This window comes from Protopterus annectens, chromosome 5.part0 (genome assembly GCF_019279795.1).
Source record: "Protopterus annectens isolate FY-2018-M chromosome 5.part0, PAN1.0, whole genome shotgun sequence".
Taxonomy (NCBI): Eukaryota; Metazoa; Chordata; order Ceratodontiformes; family Protopteridae; genus Protopterus; species Protopterus annectens.
Genome location: NC_056735.1, coordinates 251,323,094 through 251,345,624, shown reverse-complemented (window position 1 = coordinate 251,345,624; position 22,531 = coordinate 251,323,094). Strand labels below are relative to the sequence as shown.

The 22,531-nt window shown below is 38.9% G+C and overlaps 1 protein-coding gene across 2 annotated transcripts in view; it reads left to right on the top strand.

Moving 5' to 3' along the window:
* Window positions 1-22,531, top strand: part of TRIM3 (tripartite motif containing 3) — a 1,155,987-nt gene that overhangs the window by 367,062 nt on the left and 766,394 nt on the right. For both annotated transcript variants that reach the window (XM_044072220.1, XM_044072219.1), the window contains exon 2: window positions 7,241-7,425. In XM_044072220.1, coding sequence (XP_043928155.1) covers window positions 7,286-7,425 — 140 coding nt within the window. In that variant the 5' untranslated portion in view covers window positions 7,241-7,285. The remainder of the gene's footprint in view (window positions 1-7,240; window positions 7,426-22,531) is intronic.

The window sequence follows — 22,531 nt, the reverse complement described above, 5'->3', positions numbered from 1 at the left end:
AACTTACAAAGCATCAAAGGTATCTCATTGTTGAAGGGTATCAGTCAGGAGAAGGGTAAAAAAAAATGTCCACAGCATTGGATATACCATGGAACACAGCGAAGACAGTCATCAAAAAGTTGAGAAAATATGGGACAAGAGTGACGTTGCAAAGAATTGGTCGTCCCTCCAAAATTGATGAAAAGACAAGATGAAAACTGGTCAGGAAGGCTGTCAAGAGACATACAGCAACACTGAAGGAGCTGCAGGAATTTCTGGCAAGTACTGGTTGTGTACTACTACATGTGACAACAATCTCCCGTATTCTCCATATGTCTGTCCTATGGGGTAGGGTTGTAAGACGGAAGTCTTTTTTTAGACAGAAAAACATACAGGCTCAGCTCAAATTTGCAAAACAATGCATCAAGTCTCCCAAAAGCATGTGGGAAAATGTGTTATGGTCTGATGAGACCAAGGTTGAACTTTTTGGCCATAATTCCAAAAGGTACGTTTGGCGCAAAAACAACACTAAGCATCACCAAAAGAACACCATCCCCACAGTGAAGCATGGTAGTGGCAGTATCATGCTTTGGGGTTGCTTTCCTTCAGCTGGAACTGGGGCTTTAGTCAAGGTGGAGAGAATTATGAACAGTTCCATATACCAGTCACTTTTGGCCCAAAACCTTCAGGCATCTGCTAGAAAGCTGAAGATGAAGAGGAATTTCATCTTTTAGCATGATAATGACCCCAAGCATACTTCCAAATCAACGAAAGAATGGCTTCACTTGAAGAAAATTCTTTGGAATGGCCCAGCAAGATCCCAGACCTAAATCGAAAAGAAAATCTGTGGGGTGACCTGAAGAGGGCTGTGCACAAGAGATGCCCTTGCAGTCTGACAGATTTGGAGTGCTTTTGTAAGGAAGAGTGGGAAAATATTGCCAAGTTAAGATGTGCCATGCTGATAGACTCCTACCCAAGAAGACTGAATGCTGTAATTAAATCAAAAGGTGCTTCAACAAAGTATTGATTTAAGGGTGTGCACACTTATGCAACCAACTTATTGTATTTTTTTTTATTTTTTATATTTTCCCCCTAACAGATGTGTTTGTTTTTTAATTGAATTGTACAGTTTATAGGTCACATTAAAGGTGGGAAAAGTTTTGAACTGATTTGTTGTGGTCTCATTTTTTTATATCACAAAAACATGGCCTTTTAACATGGGTGTGTACACTTTTTATATCCACTGTATAAATATATATATATATATATCTACACCCCTACACGTATATGCATGTGTAAATTTTATCAGTTTATGCCTATTGTAGCTATCCACGGTGGTGCAGCGGTAGCTTTGTTGCCTCACAGCAAGAGGTTCTCCCGTTCGATTCTCGGCTGGAGTAAGGGGAGTGCCTTCTGTGTGGAGTCTGCATGTCCTCCCCGCGGTTGGGTGGGCATTCAAAAAACATGCGTAAATGGGCGTGCCTTCGTTGAAGAATGAACGTCAAGATGGCACCTTGGTGTTTGTGAAAATCTACTGCCAATCATTAGCAGACCGGAGTTCCGCTGTGGCGACCCCTAACTGGGAAAAGCTGAAAGACAACAACATGCCTATTGTAGCCTTTTAAATGTACGTGTCATACAAAGCTTAGGCTTGGAGTGTTGTGCATTTTTTCAAAGATGCAGTAACATCACGTAAAATTATATTTTTAAGTAAACATCATTTAAGATTTGTAAATTTGGTCACTACAATGACTCCTAGGGAACTGACTGCACTCCAGGAGGACACATTGATCAAAGGTCTTGCTACCCTATCGTTTTGTAGTGCTTTGTGCTCTTATTGTATTGTCTTCTCTTGGAATCCAAGTTCCCTGAGAGGTGAATGCCGGCTAAGATAGCTAGAAGAGAATGTTTTGTAATTTAGGACATAATGCCAGTATTAACTTTGATTAGTTTAGCTTCTGTTTAGTTTAAAGCCATCCTAGTTTTTGAAATTTGTATTGCTGCATATGCTTGAGGATTGAAACTTTTTGTCTTGAATTGTTTAACATCTTGAATTCCAGTTGATTTATTGTAGCAATTGTAGACAGTTGTTGTAATGATAAAAGTGCATGGAATGAATAGTAATTTATATCACTGACCCTGTGCAAAAACAGTGAAGCTGTTGGATCTATTCCTTGTTACTGAGCACTTTTAATTATTATGGTGTGATTGTCTGACAGCACCTGTGGTCATTGGAAGATTTTGCAGTCAGTAGCTGTATCTGATAATGTATTTATTGTTATTTGCCATATGTGCATCCTAAGTTAGATATTTTAGTAACAGTGCACTGCATACATCAGATACCTAGGCAAATTGTGTGAAATGTTTAATTGAAGGGCAACCAGTGTCAAAACTAAAAAAAAAAAATCAATGTAAATAACTACTATTTTCTAGTTTGTTTTACCCCAGAATGTCCTCATGGAATATACCATGCTGATGTGATTTAATTTTGCAGTCAAGGTTTTTGCCTACCTGATCTAATTTTATGCCAACATAAAGCACCCTGTGGTGAGAACATTTATTGTAATTCTGTCAATCCAGTAAACAATATAACTGTGTTTTCTACTCGTGTGTGCATCTCTTGCAGTTATGTAAGGTTGCCTTTTAGATTTATTCATTTAAGTTTTGATAGTACCCGTTTCTTACTTAGCATTACAGGATGGTATAAATGCTAGGCTTACCAGATTAGCTTAGTGCTTTTGCTCAGGCTCAGAACTGTAGTTTGGCATTTTCTTACTGAAGTGTGGCTTAATCTACTGTGATAGTCGCATACCTCTCAAATGTACAGATTTTCACAGAATGTCCAATTGTTTGCCTCATTCTTGGTCCGCTTTTCATAAAATTGTGGTTTTCTGGCAAATTGGTTGCAAATCATTAAAGACCGAAGTTGGAAAATAATGACAGATATTTGAGTTTCAGACTTCATACCCTTTAGAAAAATCCATGATAATGCAAAACTTGTTATTCTATCAACTTTCTAAGTTTGTAAGAGCAATATTTCAAAATTGTCCCTATTTTGGGCCCTTTGTCCCATTATGGCTTTGCCCAAACTTTTTACTCTACGAGGTTGAGAATACGGTGACAGATAGCACACACTTAGTGACTGGCTGAAGTGATTCTTTTGGTCTAAGACTTTCTGACCCACCCAGCCTTGCCGATCATGTTTTATCAGTTTATGTTGCAGTAGCCAGACATGTAGCTTTCCTTCCCTACCTACGTGTTATGTAGGCTTTGACAAATACCAAAAGGAAACTGCATGAAACTTTAGAAATAAATTGATGTGTAGAAAAGTGGTTGAATCAGTTTCAGGCAGAAAACAATGTTTGATTAATTTTTTTAATATATGAATCACTTGGGGTTGTATTAAAGGGAAGGAAAAGCAATTAGTGATATGACAGATATAACATTTGCTTGGTGTCATCTTTTAATAAGTACTGGTAGTATTAACATATTGTAGGGAAAAGAGCCCAAGTAGATCCATTTTCATGACTGCCTCCGCAGACCAAAGATTACGCATATATGGTTTTATTAGTTGTGCTGACTGCATGATTCATCTAAGTTAGACTGGGCAAAGCTCAGATTTTTGACCCTTGTAAGTCATACAGTAGTGCTATTTTGTCTGATTTAACAAAGGGGCACCAGACACATTTGCCTTAGAGGCATGGCTCAGCAGTCATTTGTTTTGCTTGACTATAAGCATATTATTTTTTTATTAATTCATTCTGATGCATCTGCGAAACATAACATTTTGTCTCAAGGTACTTTCTAAGTAAAATAAATGAACCAAACTGAATGAAAATGAACTTAATTTGAGGTTACTTTTCCAGGATAAAAAAAGAAAAAAAAACATACCTGCCTCTTGAAACCAAAACCATATTCAGTGTATGATCCTGAATGAATGATGTATATGCTAGTGAAGACTGGGATCTTATTGCAGAATGCCACATCTTGCCAAATCATGCAGTGTACATATTTTCCATCTGTTACTGGGGATTATAAAACTTGTTCTGTAGTAAGGTTGGTGTCTGCTCATGCCCCCACCACAGATTACTGAACATTAATCGAGCAGTGTTTGCATATGACACATGACCTATGTCGTTTGTGTGTGGCACTGCCCACATACTGTCTGTCCACAAAATTAATCTTGTGGTACCTTTACAGAAGACGGACTCCATTCATCTGTGTATAGTTGTATTCTAACAATTACACTGATCACATACAGAATATCCCCATCGTTGATCATTTAGCAGATATTCATGAGAAAAAATGATGTCTGTCTGTGGTTCTGATCACACAATATCTAACTATGGCACTGATCATATGGTTCTGTGACTCTGATCACACAATATCCAATATCTAACTATGGCACTGATCATATGGTTCTGTGACTCTGATCACACAATATCTAACTATGGCACTGATCATATGGTTCTTATACTTAACACTGGCCACATGGAAACTATCCATAACCTTGTGTTTGCCCACAGCACTGGTTATGGGCACCTGTCTTTGCAGTGATTGCATAGGACCTGTGCACAGCATTAATCCCGTCTCCTTTTTATTGCATCTGTAGCACTGATCACATGGTGCTTGTCTGGAACATTGATTATTGTGTGCCTGCACATAACATTGATCACATGGTGCCGGTTCATGACATTGATTACAATCAGTGACTATGTAAACATTGTATTTATTCCTGTAACTGCATTTATGCTCTCTGCTAGTCTGCCACAATGTGTGCATGGTGTTTTACCATATTATTGTCTTATACAATGCTTAGACATGGGCCTTAGTTGTGGTTGTCTCTGCATAACACTAAACATATGTTCATTTAAAAAACAAAACTTATTTAGTTGTAAAACTGTACAAATAGTCTTTCTTCATCACTGAAAACACCATTTCTGTCTAGAACATGGTGAGGAAATGCTTAATAACACTGCACTTAGCTCCATGGTACTTAGTCGCAAAGCTCTAAGTGTAACCCACAGGACTAATTGACTGATTACTTGAGCAGTACCTGAGTCAGAGAGAAGGTGGGAGTGAGCAGTTGATACTAGCTAACCCATACTGAGGAAAGGGAGGCAGCTCTCTCCACTGCAGTGTTGACACCCAGAAGATACTGGATGTTGCTGTAACACATTTTGCAGGTCTTCTACTCACAATGTATAAAGTGCATGTTTTCTAATACTGGTTACCCATCACATGAAATCATACAACGAATTCATAGTACCTGTTTCACTATGTATAACATGGTACTCCTTTACATACTGTAAATATAAAGCATGTTTTCTGAAGTACTGAAGACATAGTGCCCATTTCACTATGTATAAAGTGATATGTCTTTACATTCCGTAAATATAAAGTATATTTGCTGAAGTACTGTGGGCACTGCTTCTATTTCACAATGTATAAAGGTGGTACTACTTTACATTATGCAAAGATAAACTACATTTGATCAGATGGTTATCATTCTGTGACACTGAATATGTGGTGTCTGTTTTACAGAGCTGAATGCATGTGTGGTACACAATACTAGCTACCTGGCACCCATCTTGTCTCATATGATGGATACATGATGCTTGTTTATTAACATTGACATCATATGTCTGGGCAATGACAACAGCATCATTGACAACATGGTACCACTTCTGGAACACAACTAACACTTTCTGACTGTTCCATGAGTCAGACATATGGTATCTGTCCATCTCACTGCAGCAAACTGACGGTGCCTAACACACGCCATAAAGGTGGTATCAGTTCTGTTGAGTCAAACACATCATCCATTTGACAGCAGATTATCTTTTCCAAAATCCAAACAGTTCAGTACCCACTTAATATGTGCTTATCAGTATGGTGTTTGTTCCGTAACGCTAACCAAATGGTGCATATCATATACAATTATATATGCTGTCTGTTCCTCAGCGAGCGGTCTGTAAAAAATTGTGCCTATTTTCTAACATTGTAAACCTATCTTCTATCATGCAATAGACTTTTAATGCATGCTTTACAACACAAAACTGTCAGTTCTATCAACATTATGTTGAGCTCACCTGTTATCCAATTAAAAAAATTATCCCATTCTGTAAAAGTGGCAGATGTTTATTTTAGGTCACTAGATAAATAGCTTATCATGTCAGTTTTCCCAGTTATGATGCTTAGTATTTTATGCATAAACCTGACCACGTGACTTCATTTCTACAGTACTAAATAAAGGGTAACCATTCTGTAACACTACGTCTCTGGTACTGACCACATAAAGCTGAAAACGCAGTACCAGTTCAATATCCATAACAATATACTTTTGTTTATTAAGAACAGACATATCATTCTTGTACATAACATTGGCTATATGATCCTCAAGAATGAAGATACTGTATAGGTTTCATGAAACTGGTTATATGGTTCTGTATGTTTCTTGTAAAGAGCAGATAGTACCAATTCTTCAAAAGAGACTGTAAAGTCCTGTTCCTTGGAAATGGATAATTGACTAGTATGATACTGATCATGTGACCTGTTTCCTTATTAGTGAGGTCCTATTCCTTAGAAATAAACACAAGGCATTTTTAGTTCTGCATTGTATTTTGAATGTTTGGTCTGAACGAATACATTTTCAGCTTCAACCTCAATCAGAATGTTTGCAACAGATGGACTGAGAATGTGCTGGTTTATAAACGTACGTTTCCTTCTGTTTGTGTCTGACAAAAATATATCTACTGCCAAATGTCTTGGATTTCAGGAATCATCTGCATATTCATAAGCTTATACAGAAAGGTTACTTCTGGTGAGACAAATGGCTGGTTCTGTGGAAATGATTTGCCTCTCAAAGACTGATTGATTGGCAGATTAATTAAAATCTGTGGTGACTTCAAATTTCTTATCTGAAATACTGACATTGAGCTAAGCATTATGGAACCAGTTTGCCTGTCAGTGCTAGTTCCATATCACTGACTGCATGGCCATGTTCCTTAGTATGTGATTCAGGCATGTCAGTGAATACACCGTCATTTTTCAAACAGCAAACTTATGATACCAGCAGTATTCCTTATGCGCATGCAGCCTTTTTTGTCTGACTGAGAATGTAAGTTTTCCATGGTATAACTGCATTCCTTTCCCCACACTATAAAATGATCCATAGTTTTTGGTATTGTATTGTTATGATTTAGCGTGAAGATTTCAGCAATTTTTACAACTGTTGCTCTCTTTTCACCCCTGTTAACAGGTAAACACCACATTGGGAGGCCGGTGCACATGCTGACAGTTCACCATGGCGAAGAGGGAGTCGAACAGCAGCAGCAGCAGTCCTGTAGTGAGACAGATTGACAAGCAGTTTCTAGTCTGCAGCATTTGCTTGGATCGTTACCACAACCCCAAGGTCCTCCCCTGCCTGCATACTTTCTGCGAAAGGTACATTTTTAAAGTCACAGTGCAGTATATACTTTCTGCAAAAGGTGCGTTTTTAAAGTTACAGTGCAGTATGGCAGATAAATAGTTTCCACTGTGCAGCGTGTCTCCAGATTCTCAGTTAACAAAAACTCTTAGCTTTGCAAGTTGTACCTTTTTGTATGGCAGTGGTTTCTTTCAGTGGAAAGAGCTTCATAGGTACTAGCTTTTAAATGTGAAGCTCCTGATTTTATGAAAAAAGGACACTTGCTCATGTAAAAATTAACTTGTAGTTTTTCATGTAGCAGGTGGAAGGAAACACTGCAGTATTTTATATTGCTACAATGTCTTTAAGTATTTTTTCTTAATTGTTTCTAGATATGGTTTGTTGGCATACTGATGTGTAAATTGTTACTCTTGAATTTGTTAGTTTTATTTCTGTACATATAAAGTGTTCAAGAATCAGGAAGCGGGTATAAAGATGTTTCAGACCTGCAATAATATGTCAGCAGTTAAGGTCTCTACAAAGTTGTTACACAGACATTCTTTTTGTGCGAATGGTGCTTAGCTCTTTGTTAGTATTTCATATAAGAAATCTGAAGTCACCACTGATTTTATTAACTTACACAAAGACAAAAAGCCAATGCAGTCTATTAGACATTTTAACACGCCTTACTCATTTCTTTCTGCTTAGTGTGGAAAGTAACAAGCATGGGTAGGTGTTTGGCAGTGCTCTGACATGGTGAAAATGTAATTAGTACACAACCTAAGATGAACCTTATTCTTTGTGGCTTGCTGTAGGTGTTAGAAGTTAGTGCAGTCTTAGCACATGCAACACGTACTGATGGACACCAGTGAACCCTTAAAAAAAGGGGACTGAAATATAACTTTACTTTAATGGTAACAGTAAATGAAAGCCTCTAATAAAAATGCTACTTCATGTCTTTAAATACCACCTATCCGTGGTGCAAAATAATGTGTGACTTTTCAGACGTGATAGCTAGATGCTACTGACTGGCACATGTCTAGATTAAGACAGACCAAGATGTGCAGTAGCAAGCCATGCCCTCAGGGTGGGACAGACCAAGATATGCAGCAGCAAGCCATGCCCTCAGGGTGGGACAGACCAAGATGTGCAGCAGCAAGCCAGGCCCTCAGGGTGGGACAGACCAAGATGTGCAGCAGCAAGCCAGGCTCTCACGGTGGGACAGACCAAGATGTGCAGCAGCACGCCATGCCCTCAGGGTGGGACAGACCAAGATGTGCAGCAGCAAGCCATGCCCTCAGGGTGGGACAGACCAAGATGTGCAGCAGCAAGCCAGGCCCTCACGGTGGGACAGACCAAGATGTGCAGCAGCAAGCCAGGCCCTCAGGGTGGGACAGACCAAGATGTGCAGCAGCAAGCCAGGCTCTCACGGTGGGACAGACCAAGATGTGCAGCAGCAAGCCATGCCCTCAGGGTGGGACAGACCAAGATATGCAGCAGCAAGCCATGCCCTCAGGGTGGGACAGACCAAGATGTGCAGCAGCAAGCCATGCCCTCAGGGTGGGACAGACCAAGATGTGCAGCAGCAAGCCATGCCCTCAGGGTGGGACAGACCAAGATGTGCAGCAGCAAGCCATGCCCTCAGGGTGCGACAGACCAAGATGTGCAGCAGCAAGCCAGGCCCTCACGGTGGGACAGACCAATATGTGCAGCAGCAAGCCATGCCCTCAGGGTGGGACAGACTAAGATATGCAGCAGCAAGCCATGCCCTCAGGGTGGGACAGACCAAGATGTGCAGCAGCAAGCCATGCCCTCAGGGTGGGACAGACCAAGATGTGCAGCAGCAAGCCATGCCCTCAGGGTGGAACAGACCAAGATGTGCAGCAGCAAGACATGCCCTCAGGGTGGGACAGACCAAGATGTGCAGCAACAAGCCATACCCTCAGGGTGGGACAGACCAAGATGTGCAGCGGCAAGCCATGCCCTCAGGGTGGTACAGACCAAGATGTGCAGCAGCAAGCCATGCCTTCAGGGTGGGACATCTGCATGAAACATGCAAAATATCATCATGCCCACTTAGAGTGACAAGGATTAACCCCCCCCCCATTAACCCTCAGAAAATATGCTCAGTTGTAACACCCCTTGTTATGACTAGGGAATGGATCCTCATTGCACTGTCCAAGGCCAAAAGCATTGCATCCATGGGCCTCAATAATACCCTGGGATGTTTCCTTAAAACCATGAACACAACCAATCAGGACCACTAGAATCACTTTTTAACCATACCGTCCTGTTAGGCTTCCTGAATGGAGGACCATTAATGCCAATTTGCACAAGGGTGGACCATCTACAAAATCAGGTAACTACAGACCCATTGATCTGAATAGTCTCATATGCATAACTGTGAAAAGAATTATCATGGAAAATATAAACAATGGCATAGGAAACCTTTAAACATTGAATCTAATGCAGTTTGGTTTAATCAAGGGCAGGTCATGCTTACTCAGCCTGGTGGACTTCTTCAAGAAGGTCACCAAATCAATGGACAAGGGCAAAAATGTACATACTTCCTAGCTTCACCAGGCGAAAGCATTCAGCATAATATCCCACTTGGGGATTGTAGACAAAGTCACAAAATTAGGTATAAACTCCAATGTCAACTGCTAGGTAGCAGGCTGGCTCAAAGATAGGAGAAGTTAGAATAAGGGAGTCTAACTCTAAAACAAGCCCAGTCACTCAAGGCTAAATGCTGGAGCCACTCCTTTTTAGCATCTACTTCTGTAAAGTAAAACCAATATCAAGGGCCTCTGGCTGGCCATGTTTGGAGATGATTGCAAATGAAGTGCAGTCATAGAAGCCCCCAAAGACACAAATACCCTCCAAGAAGGCCTGACACAGACCAATAACTGATGCCAGAGCCATTGTCTAAAACTCAATTTCAAGAAAAGCATAATAGCATACTTTGGGAAGATAGATACACCTGGAAATTACCACATTGATAATATATCCCTTAGAGGAGACCCAGTGGTCAGAGATTTAGGAATGCATGTATACAGTAATCTGGCCTTTGACCATCATGTGTCTGTGTTGGTAAGGAAATGATTCTGTGTTGTGAACTTATAAGCAAGAGCATGGCATCTAAGTCCAGGCATGTCGTGGTTCCTCTGCACTTGGACCTCATCAGACCAATCAGTGAGTGCATTGCCCCCTTTACTGTGTACCTGATCAGGCATATGCAACAATTGGAGCATCTACAGAGGTTTCTTATAAAAATAATACAACACATAAATAACATGTCCTACACAAACCACCTCAAACCCCTTATCTCTGGACTCCTCTCCTACAAACTGCTGACAGGAGATTTATGCCTGGCCTTCACAACATTCACTTATCCTGCTCTGATGGACCTGTTGCATATCCACAAAACAAAAGAGCATCAGAATTATTACCCAATACAGGGACCTAAATGTCATCTGCACCATAAATCAGACACGTTGGAGTGAGGGATAAGTATCTCAGAGACTGCCCTTTCTCTGAAACAGTATTCCTATCCATGTGAAACAGAGCTCTTCCCTAACCCAGTTCAAGTATAACTTAGACTGATGTTTGACCACCCATGCCTAAGCCTACATATACCTTTTAAAATACCCTTGAGTATCAAAACTTGTTAAATACATTTGGGAAGCATGGTAGTCACCTAGACTGTAGTATTTATTCTAGAGTACAGTTAATTTGAGCATGAAAAAAAATCCTTAGGAGTACTACTAAACCTGCTTGAAAGTCCGTCTATATTCATTCTTATTCAGAACTCCTGGCACAATCCTACCTGGTGCTTGGGTTACTTGATGTTCACCCAGAACGGGTGCATTTTATCCCAAAACTCAGAGGGCTGTACATAATCAGGCATAAATTTATTAGATACCAGAATAGAATTGCTCCCAAGCATTCTCAAAAAATCCCCTAAACATAACATTTAATTGTAAACTTTCTAGAAAGAGCAGTTCAGCTAATCCAAAAGTAAATGGTAGAGAAAATGATTGTAACTTTCTACATCAAAAGTAACTTCAGAATTTGCAAACTAGAATACATACTAACACAGCAAATTTTAGAGGAAGATTACAACTGAAAATAAACACTCCAAACTATGTACTTAAAGTGTATAATGTAACAGTGTGAAATAATGCATTATCTATGCTTATTGAGATAGTAAACATCTCTGCTGGGACAAAAATGAGTGAAATATAATTCACATTTGCATACAATATACAGGATTTGCATTCACATTGCAATCTATAGTATAGAGTTTTATTCTCATTACGTCACTTGGCTGTTACCATGTCTAGAGTACAATAATTCAATGTAAAAGGTAAACAAGAAATCCTACGAGATTAATCATTCACTGATTTTACCTTTTAAGCTTTCTGCATTGTGCAGAGTTAAATAAAGTTCATGTTACAGCTAAATGTAAATTATAGTAGTCAGTCAGATTAAGAGATGCTCTTCCCTTGGAGTTTAAAGAAAGAGTTCAACTGTGTTTTAATGAACCTACTACTCAGCAAAGACACACCCAGCTATGCTCACATCATGCCTGCAGCTGCATGAAGTAAAGCAGTGTGTTTTAATCTGAAAAATCACCCTGACTTTTGTTCTACACAAAGCTGCGTCTCCTTTGTTATACTAGCTTAGCTATGTAGTCGGCTGCACAGCATAACATACAGTCAGCAGTCTATAACTTTCTCTAAAACAGTGTGCATTCTGCTCATTGCAGGTCTAAGGCAGATAACCTGATAGGATCCAGAGAATATGAGATACCACTTCTGATTTTTGTAGTACCCTTATTAATTTTGTGGCTCTTTCATGTTAAAAAGATGAAAGTTGGTAAAATGTAATGTGAAATCATTAGACTGCTGTGCACAACACTGGTGAGAAAGAGCATTGATATGACAGAGCTGATTTCCAAGAATAGGTTCAGCAATGCTGTAACTATTATTAGTGAATAGATAAAATAAGTGCTTTAAATATTCTGGGTGCTAGTTTGTTGGCAATGGAAGTGATGCTATGATTTTTTTTTTTTTTTAAAGCATTTTAGAATTTTTTTTTTTTTTCAATAATAATTCTTTATTTTATTTTTTCCAAACAACTAATACAGTACTACCAACTACTTACAATATGTACATGAATGCTTCCAACAGTTACATAGAATCATTATACATACCTATACACTTCTAAAAAAAAAAAAATAATGAAGAAAAAAGAACTAGTAACCATATAAGACTTATCTCAATAAAATTCAACAGTTATTCAGTTTTTCCCCAGCGAATAGTGGAATGGAACTTTAAGCTAATACAATGTTAAAGATTTGTTCCCATATTTTTGTATTGTTTACATTTTTCTTATGATCACTAATTAGAAATTTATGTGCTAGAATATGTTTGGTGGCTACTATCTTGAAATTTTGCCATGATGTCTGTAAAGGGTTCAACCAATTGGAAGCTATATATAACTTCATCAACAAAAAAATATTGACTAGTATAATTCTTTGGGTTCTTTCCAAGTTGGGTGGTGGAATATGTAAAATCGTAAATTCCCAGGAGAGTGTGGAATGTTGATATCCCATTTTTTGTAGTTGAAGTTTCAAGGAATTCCAGAGTTTGAAAATACATTTACAACTCCAAAACATATGTAGGAGGTCGGCTGTTTGATCTATACAATATGGGCATTTTGGTGAGTTCTTTGAGTTAAATTTGTGTAGAGTGAGACGCATATAATACGCGTTATTAAATATCATCAATTGGGTAAATAATAGCTTCTGAAGGGACACAGATTTTATGGTTAAGTGAATTGCTTTTAGTATTTTACTTTCTTCAATTGTCAACAATTTCTCTCTCCAGTATTTGGAAATTAATATTTGATTATTATATTTTATTTCTTTAATCAAACCATATGCTGCAGTTATATATTTACATTCCTGTGTAAGGGTTTGCCATAAGTTCAGACACATGTTTAAATCTTCTTCTTTAATTATGTCATTCCCTTTACTAAGGTAACTTATTGATAGGTCTTTTAATTGTCTTATTATAATTAGATACGATTTGGGGAGATTCAACTCTTCTAAAATATTGTGAATCGGGATACCTAAAAAAGGATATAAATCAAGTAGGGTTAAATTAATTATAAGTGGGAATTTCTTAAGGTCTCTCAGCTGGTTACCAATTTTCAGATTTGGATTTTTGTGAAATGGTTGAAGAATTATCATACTTTGCAAAAGATTTAATGAGTTAAAGAGATTTTGTACTGAAACTATATATGTTTTGATATGTTCCAACACGAAGTACACTTTAAGAGTATTTTTGTTTAAAAAAGGTAATGCCTTGCAGTTAATATCCAATTCCTTGACATGTTTATGATTAAGAACCAGCCATTTGGGAACCCATTTCGAGTTACACCCATCAAAGTTAATTATTCTTAAAAGTCTATTGGTGTTTATTATTAAATAATATGTTTCAAATTAGGTAGATCCAACCCTCCCCTATTTTTTGGAGCCATCAATTTATCATACGATATCCTAACTTTTCTAGGTTCCCATAGAAATCTAGCTAGTTCTGTATGAAGCTGTTTGAAGAATTTTTGGAGATTTGAACTTGTGATGCTCTAAAATATATAGTAATCTAGGAAGTATATTCATTTTAATAATTGAAGTCTTCGCCATTATTGGTAATTTCAGATTATCCCATCTTTTCAAGTCAGATACTATCTGCTCCCAAATAACCTTAACATTATTGAGATAAAAATCTCTGTTGTCTGTTGAGAAAACCACTCCTAAGTATTTTATTTTTTCTTCTGATTTTACCTGCCCTACTAATGGTAATAGTGAAAAGGTGTAGGTGTCTTTAATGGGAATATCTTAGTTTTTTAAATTTAATTTATAATTGGAAATTTTTGCAAATTCTTCTACTGCCTTTAATATTTTATTAGTATCGAAACAGGTGTTGTGCAATAAATACTCAAATCATCTGCAAAAGCAGCCATTGTGATCTTCGTACCATAGATCCTTGGAGCATTATGATAGATATTTTGTTTAATGTGCAAAAATAGAGGTTCCAAATACAAATTGAATAACAAGGGAGATAAAGGACAGCCTTGACGTGTACCATTTTTAATTTGAATTCTTTTTGAAAGATTCCTGTTAATGACTAGATTTGTATAAGGATTGGTATATAATTTTTTTAAAGTTGAAGTGAATTCTTGCGGTATGTTAAAACATGTTAAAATGTCAAATAAATATTCTAAGTTCACTCTGTCAAATGCTTTTTGTGCATCAATTATAAGTGCGTAAAGATTATGTTTTTTATGGGTGGCATGAGAAATCATTGTATGCAGTGTTAATGTATTATCTATAGTTTGTCTGCTATTTATAAAACCGCTTGTTCATCAGATATTATAGGGTTAATTACCATTTTCAACCTGTTAGCCAAAATCGATGTCATAATTTTCATATCTATGTTTAAAAGTGAGATGGGTCTATAATTATCCGGGTTTTGTCGATCAGTATTTTCTTTTGGTATGAGAATAGTTTTCGATGCATTAAAGTGTGGGTCAGTAATTTTATTGTTAATAATATAGTTAAAGACCACTGACAGTATTTTCCCCAGAATATCACTAAAAGTTTTATAAAATTCTGTAGTCAAACCATCCGGTCCCGGAGCTTTGTATGGCTTCAATTTCTTGATAACATCAGTTATTTCCTCTGAAGAAATAGGTTTAATCAGGTTCATATGAAGCTCATCATTAATCTTTGGAAATATAATTTTCTGAAGAAAATCAGTATTATTCTTATTTGGATTTACATCCTGTTGTTCACCATATAGTTCTGAAAATATTAGTTCAAAACCTTTATGATATCTTCCGTATTGGTGTATGTTTTATTGTTGAAGTATATTTCAGGGATTTGGGAAGGTGACTTGATTGATTAATAATACGTGCTAGTGCTTTTGACGGGTCTGTATGTGATTAGCGTATTTTACCAGCATTTTCTGTTCATGGAATGATAATTTACTGTTTTGTAATAAAAAGTTTCTTCTGACAATTTAATAATTCCGTTCGGTTTGTTTACTATAATTTCTAATTAATTCCTGATCTAATAATTCAATTTTTGATTCCAAGTCATGCATATCTTTCACTTGTAATTTCTTGTAGAAAGTAGCTTTTTGGATAAACATTCCTCTAATTTGCACTTTGATAGTTGCCCATTCTATGTCTGATGGATGTCGGTTTTCTAAAAGCTTATTTAATAATTGATTAAAAACTCCTGAGCTTCTTTTAATACATCCTCTTTATGCAATAGATATGGATTTAATGTCCAATTATAACCCCTAGCATGCAATTTATGACAAGTATCTTTCTTAAAGGTTAATGTGATCCTGGAGTGATCCGACAAATAACGAGCTTGTATGTATATATAGGGATCAAAACACATTAGTGTATCTGATATTAAAAGAAATCGATCCTGGACCACATTTTATGACAGCTCGAATAAAATGTGAAGTTATTTGGATTCATTTGGTCCTTATTATATTTAAATGGATCATAAAGTTTAAAATCTGCTTTAAGTTCCTGCAGTGCTATCACTGCCTGATTATTATAAGATCTATGGGGACTTGTTTTATCTAGTTTAGGGTCTTGGTATGTATTCCAGTCACCTCCTATTATTATATAATAATTGTTATATTGGTTTAAAATAAAGTAAAGTGATGTTATGAAGGTTTGCTGATTGGTACATGGGGCATATATATTAAGAAGAATCACCGGTTTATCGTAAAATTTTGTTATAAAATTACATAACACCATCTTCCTTCTTTATCCATTTCAAAATCTAAAATTCTCTCTTGGAACTGAGTTTTGATGATTATTGCTACACCTGCACTATTAGTTGTCCCTTCGAAGCTATTACCCCTGATCCATTTTTATTTTTAATGGCAGTCCATTGATCATTAGCCAAGTGGGTTTCTTGTAACAATATAAATTGTGCTTTTGACTGAAGAAGTAAATGAAAAATAGTTTCCTTTTTTCAGATTCTGGAAACCTTTAACATTCCATGAGTCTATTATCCACATAAAAATACTTTTAAAATGTTAGTGTATATGTTGAATTTGAAAAACGATACTAGATTCCGGTATAATATCAGATTTTGAAATATCTGGAAGCAAACTAAATGCCCCATCCCTAACCAGTGCCTATCCACTATTCTCCTGGACCAGGACAAACATAGGTTTTCAACACTGTTTATACTTCTATTGGTATACATCAATCCTAAATGACTATTATATAATAACACCCTAACAAGATATACAAAACCTATGATAACTACAACTAACCCTACAAAAACTAACCTACACATTCCCCATTAAACACTAGTACCTATCTACAGCAGCTCTTGAACATATTAGTTAGTTAACACACTGTTATGTCTTACATACCAATTTCTTATTCTACCCTGTAATGATTTACATACATTATTAATTAAATAATTGGTTATATTATCCTAGAATAACTAACTGTTTTATCTAACTTTGCCTAGGTAAGTATAACATGTTAACAGCAGCATTGATAAAAACAACATCAGTAACATTATTTTTTCACCATTAATGTATTAATACTGTAAGAAATATATAGCTAACATAATGCACAGAATCTCTAGAACCACATAAAATATATATCCTTCCATTCCCTTAGGAATAGGAGAGTGAATTATACATGTTAACACATATAGATTATCATAGCATTAATAAGGAGAAAGTTTTTTTTTTTTTTTTTTTTTTTGTAGTAACATAAACAATATAACAGTCATTTCAAAGGCAGAAAAGCAAAAATATCAATAGTATATAATTATAACTGCATTTCTATCTTCAGGCACACTATCTAGATCCAAAATAGAATAACTGTAGTAACTTTATATTGTTTCTAACATTGTAGTTAAATTACTCTATTTAACCATATGTTACAGCCCAGTTTAAATCCTTACCTGAATAAGCTGACATTTCTTTATACAAAATAAAAGTCAAACCTCTCTAAAATAGTCCAGGAGCCTCGTTTTGCCATTCTAAAAGCTTCCCTGGCTCCACAGAGCTCTGGCTACTTCCTGGTATAAAAATCTTGATTTTGAGTTCTCGAAGGGGACCCATTATGTGGACAGATTTCGGAAGTGCCACAACAAAAGCTGACCCTCTGGAGCATTTCTAGGACTTCCTGTTGACTCACAGACACACACAGTTCATCAAGGCTGCAGGAGTTCATGAAATCTTTAGATTTAAGCTGGACCTGTAAGAAAATACTGGTTAATGATTAAACAGGGGCCTGGTGAGAAAAAGAAGCAAACAAAGGATTTTGAAGCCTTGAGGTATAGTAGCCATGGAATCCCAGAATCTGTATTGCTGTACACAGACTGAATGTTCCAGTTAAGCTTCTGAAGTTGGAAGGATTTAAAAGTCTTCAAAAGGTGAGTTTTGCTTCCTTTTTGTAGAAACAGAATATTTGGCTCCATCAAATGTAAAGATTAATGTACTTGGATACTTCATCTGGAATTTTATATTTTTATCAATAAGAAATTTGCAGTAAGGGGCTAATGCTTGTCTGGCTTGTCTGATTTGCATTGGTAGATCTTGACCCATAGAAACTCTGTTATTTTGCCACATTACAAAACCTCCTTTCTTTTTCATAGTTAGAATTATTTTATTTACATCCTGGTAATTCAGAATTTTGACATAAACTGGTCTAGGAATATTTGATGCTTGTGATTCCCTGAGAGCTCTGTGTGCTCTTTCTATGACTATTTGCTTAGCCATACCGAGTCCTCGAACAATATTTCCAGTATCTGTGTAATGGTAGGCATTAGATCATTATATTGAATATTTTCCGGGATTCCTCTAATAATTATGTTGTTTCTTCTGGATCTTGCCTCTAAATCCAGGATCTTGGTCTGCATAGTTTGAATGTCCAGGTCATGAATATCTGTTTTTTGTAAGAAATGTTATTCTGTCCTCATTATCAGATATTCTAGCCTCAGATTTATCTATTCTGTCGAGAATTTGACTGCATGTGGCATTAAAAGCAAGTATCTGGTTTGAAAGTGCATTTAAAGATTCTTGTATGGGTAACAGTGCTGTTTTAATGTCCTCCATGTTAGCTAGCTGATCCGGTTGGTTTGTTCCTCCTGTTTTTAAAAGATCTTGTGGTTTTACAGTTTTCTGTCTTTTAAATGTAGAGTCTTTCTCTGGTGACATCAGCATTGATAATTTAGTTTTAGTTGTTGTTGTGTCCATATTTTTGTCCAGTTTTGACATCTTGAAACAGAAATCAGATAGATCCTTTGTTTATAGCTCTATTCAGAGTCAGGCAGATAATTAGCTTTAATCCTGTGAAATTAATTAGTTTTTCCTTCGTTCTTTTGATTCTCAGTCGTAGTTTGGTTGTAGTAGAATAGTTATATCCGGTAATTAATGCAAAAAGACTTGTAGTATATCCTCAGGGTTACTTATTCTTGCGAGTAACTGGAGAGCTGTAGATGTACAGTGTCTACAGAAAGGCGGCCATCTTTGTCTCAATGATGCTATGATTTTGAAAAGTGAGTGTGAGTAGGGTCGAAATGGTGTGCCTATAGGAGAACTTAATGGTTACTGAGCAAATGGGCGAGTGGTAAAGATGTTGCACACTGCACTAGCTTCCGAATATACTGTTAATGAGAATATTTTTAATGAGAATTCATGTTATTAGCACAAAAAGTTACTATGTTATAGACAATAAACAATTCTAGCATTTGGGCCATTCAGTAATATGGAGCCGGCAGAACCCCATGACTAGGGCATTTGAGACGCAAGTAAATTTTGTCAAAATGTATTTCCTAATTATATTACTACTGTACAGTTCAGTAGTAGGCCAAGTTAGGGAATGATATTCTCAATTGGGATAAGTATTCAGTCAAATGAAATAGAGATTGTGAAAGGAATGGCTAAAATAAAATGTAATATTTCCTTTCACAGCATTTCAGTCGTGCTGCACAGATAAGTTTAGAAGCAGAACTGGTGATGTTAAGTTGTCAATCTCGTCTTCATTCTTGCTGGATGGGTTCGGAGCCAACCCTCGGCTCCGACTCAGCCTATACTAAAGCTCGAGAGCTATTTATACCGGCTTGAGGCTACCCTATATCCCACAATGCTAGGCGCTAACTACCCAGATCTCGTTTGCCGCTTACAGCTGCGAGGTGTGTTTATTACCGGCTCTGCAGGTTAGATATTATAATTCTTGAATTTCTCCCTTTTAGTCAGATTTTCAATTAGTTTTTTGTTAGCGACCATCCCATTAGTTTCCCTTCATAGCTAATCCCCCTTCCGGCCCCTTTTAATCCCTTATCCTAACCCCTTATTTGGTTAGAAGGTTAGGCCTTTGGGCCTATTCCTCTTTCTTTAACTTGTCAGTTTAAATTGTTGTGTGACTGACTTAGCTTATGTTAAAGGGTAGCTGTGTGTGTGTGTGTATATTTTTTGTACCTTTTAGGATGTCTAAAGACACCAGGGTCTCAGGCTTCAAGAAGTGTGACTCGTGCTGTCAGAAAATGTAACTGACAGATGGTCACACTTCTTGTGTTTATTGCCTGGGCCCTCTGCACCTGCAGGACTCTTGTTCGGTCTGTCATGCGTTCAGTCCAAGAGTCCTGCAGGAATGCAGAAATAAGTTAATTTTGAGGGGCTTATTAAAGCCTGAAGCTTCCCCGACCAAGTTATCGTCGGGGAAGCCTTCGAAGCCATCTAAGCCGTCGGCTCCGTTTTCAGAGCCTTCGACTGGTGGTGCTCTGACTGCTACTGCATCGGCTCTGGCTGGAGCCGATGTTTCCAAGACACAGTCTTCCTCATCGGCACCGCTGGAGTAGACGTTTCTCAAATTCAGTCTTCTACATCGGCTCGAGCCGGAGCCGATGATTCTAGGACTCAGTCGGCGCCGATAGTGGTGTCGGCGCCATCTGCTAGCCGTCAACAGTCCAGGTCTCCATCCTTGGAATCTGTTCACTCGGCTCCGAGGTCTCCCTTACTCTCAGAGCGGAGCCATCGAACCCATTCCTCTAGATCTTCCAGGCTCTCAGACCATGACCTCGAGAGGGTGGTTAGTCGACTTCTTAAGTCTCAGGCACTAGCCCAGATGCTCCATAGCCCTTCTCAACAGACAGTAGCTATTCCCACCCCATCTTCGATTCCTCCTCCGACTCTTCCTCTGAGTTCAGAGCCGTAGCTTGTGGGAGCCGTGGCCGTCGACACGTCAGAGCTGATACCTCACCTTTTGGCTCTGTCATCGGCTCCAGTCTCTTCCATGGTCCCATCCTTGGAGGGATCCGGGCGCATTGACTTCCTCGTCGGCTCCGAAGGGGTGAGTGGCATTGGACCCTTGTCTGACCCCATTCTCCCTCTTGGAGCTTCGGCACTGGTAAGTTCGGCCCCAACATCGGCTTCGGAGCTGTCCCTCTCGGTGCCAGGAGGGGTCCTTATCTCTTCGGAGTGGGGACCTTCTACTCTGCCTGATAGGGGCGCCTTCGAAGTCATGAGGAGCGTGCTGGCCCCTGTGCCTGCTCCACGGTCAGCTCCCTCAGCTCCTCCCTCTGTAGTGCCTGCTGCGGTCTCTACCCACCCTCTCATTCCTGACCGTAGAGATCCAACGCCTCAGGTTTCCCCATTGGGAATATCCTCCTCTTCCGAGGTTTCCCCTGATCTGTCAGGGGAGCCCCCTCAGAAGAGGAAATGTAAGAGGAAGCATGTAGACTCCCCTGAGACTATTACATTGGATACCGACTTGGATGAGTCAGAAGGGTCCCCATGGTCCCCCTCTGAGGATGTCTCCTTTTCAGACATCCTTGAGATCCTGAAGCAGAGGGGGAACTGGTCTACCCTTAATCCTTCCAAGGAAAGGTCGGTTTACCTAGAGGCGTTTGGCTCTCGCCCTTCCACCTCCTGGGTGTCTCCGCCCTTTGACCCCCTTATGGAAGTGGTGGCGCAGAAGGTGTGGACGGCCCCTGATACGATGGAACCTACCCCACGGAGGCCTTCAAAATTCATAACAGCCCCTTCGGATAAATAGTTTTTAGCCAAGGGTGTCCCAGTTGGCACCATGGTGGTGGCTGCAGCCACTAAGAAGGAACTGGCTGATCCTTCAGTACCTGTCCATCCTCCTAACAAGGAGTCTAGGACTATGGATAGGTACGGCAAGCGGATGTTTTCTTCAGCGACCTTTGTCATGCGGTCGCTGAATTATCTGTGCCACTTCACCCGCCTTCAAAGAGACATGCTCAAAGAAGTGGGTGAGGTCTTACAGGATCCAACAGCTGTGGGGTCTCAGGACAAAACAAACTCCCAGCTGGCAACCCTGAATTCCATTGTCAACTCCTCCATGCGGCTTATTTCCTATGCGGCCAATGGGGCGAGTAGGGCTGCAGGCACAGGCGTGGCCTTACGGCATCACACCTGGATGCGGCTTTGTAACTTTGCAGACCCCTTTAAGGCGTCCTTCACTAACACCCCCTTTGACGGTTCAGCTTTGTTTGGACCTCAGGTGAAGGATACTTTGACCCGATGCGAGCAAGAAGGCAAGACTCTCTCTGCCATGGGAGTCCATTTTTCCACCCCATCTAGACCATACCCTAAGGGTCAGAAGGGTGGGAAAATGTGGTTCCGTAAACCACAAGAGGTCGCACCTGACGCAAGAGGTCAGTTCCCCTCTAGAGGCAGGGGGGGGACTATAACAGACGCCACCCTATGGGCAGAGGAGGTCCGCAAAATCAGGGTAGCAGAGAGTCTCTTTCTGACAAACCCTTCCAGCATCCCTGAGAAGCTGCCCAACTGTCCACCTTCGGAGGCAGTCGGGGGAAGGTTATCACTGTACCCAGAAGCCTGGCTTTCACTCACCCAAGACAAATGGGTACAGTCGATTATATCCGAGGGTTACAAAATTCCTTTTATCCACACCCCAACTCAGCCAAAAGGACCCCTCCCAGATGTTCCACCCAGTCTAAGGGAACAAGCAGTACTAGAAATATCAAAACTGCTAACAAAAAGAGCCATCCAGCCAGTCCCAGCAGACCAACAAGGATCCGGAATCTACTCCCAA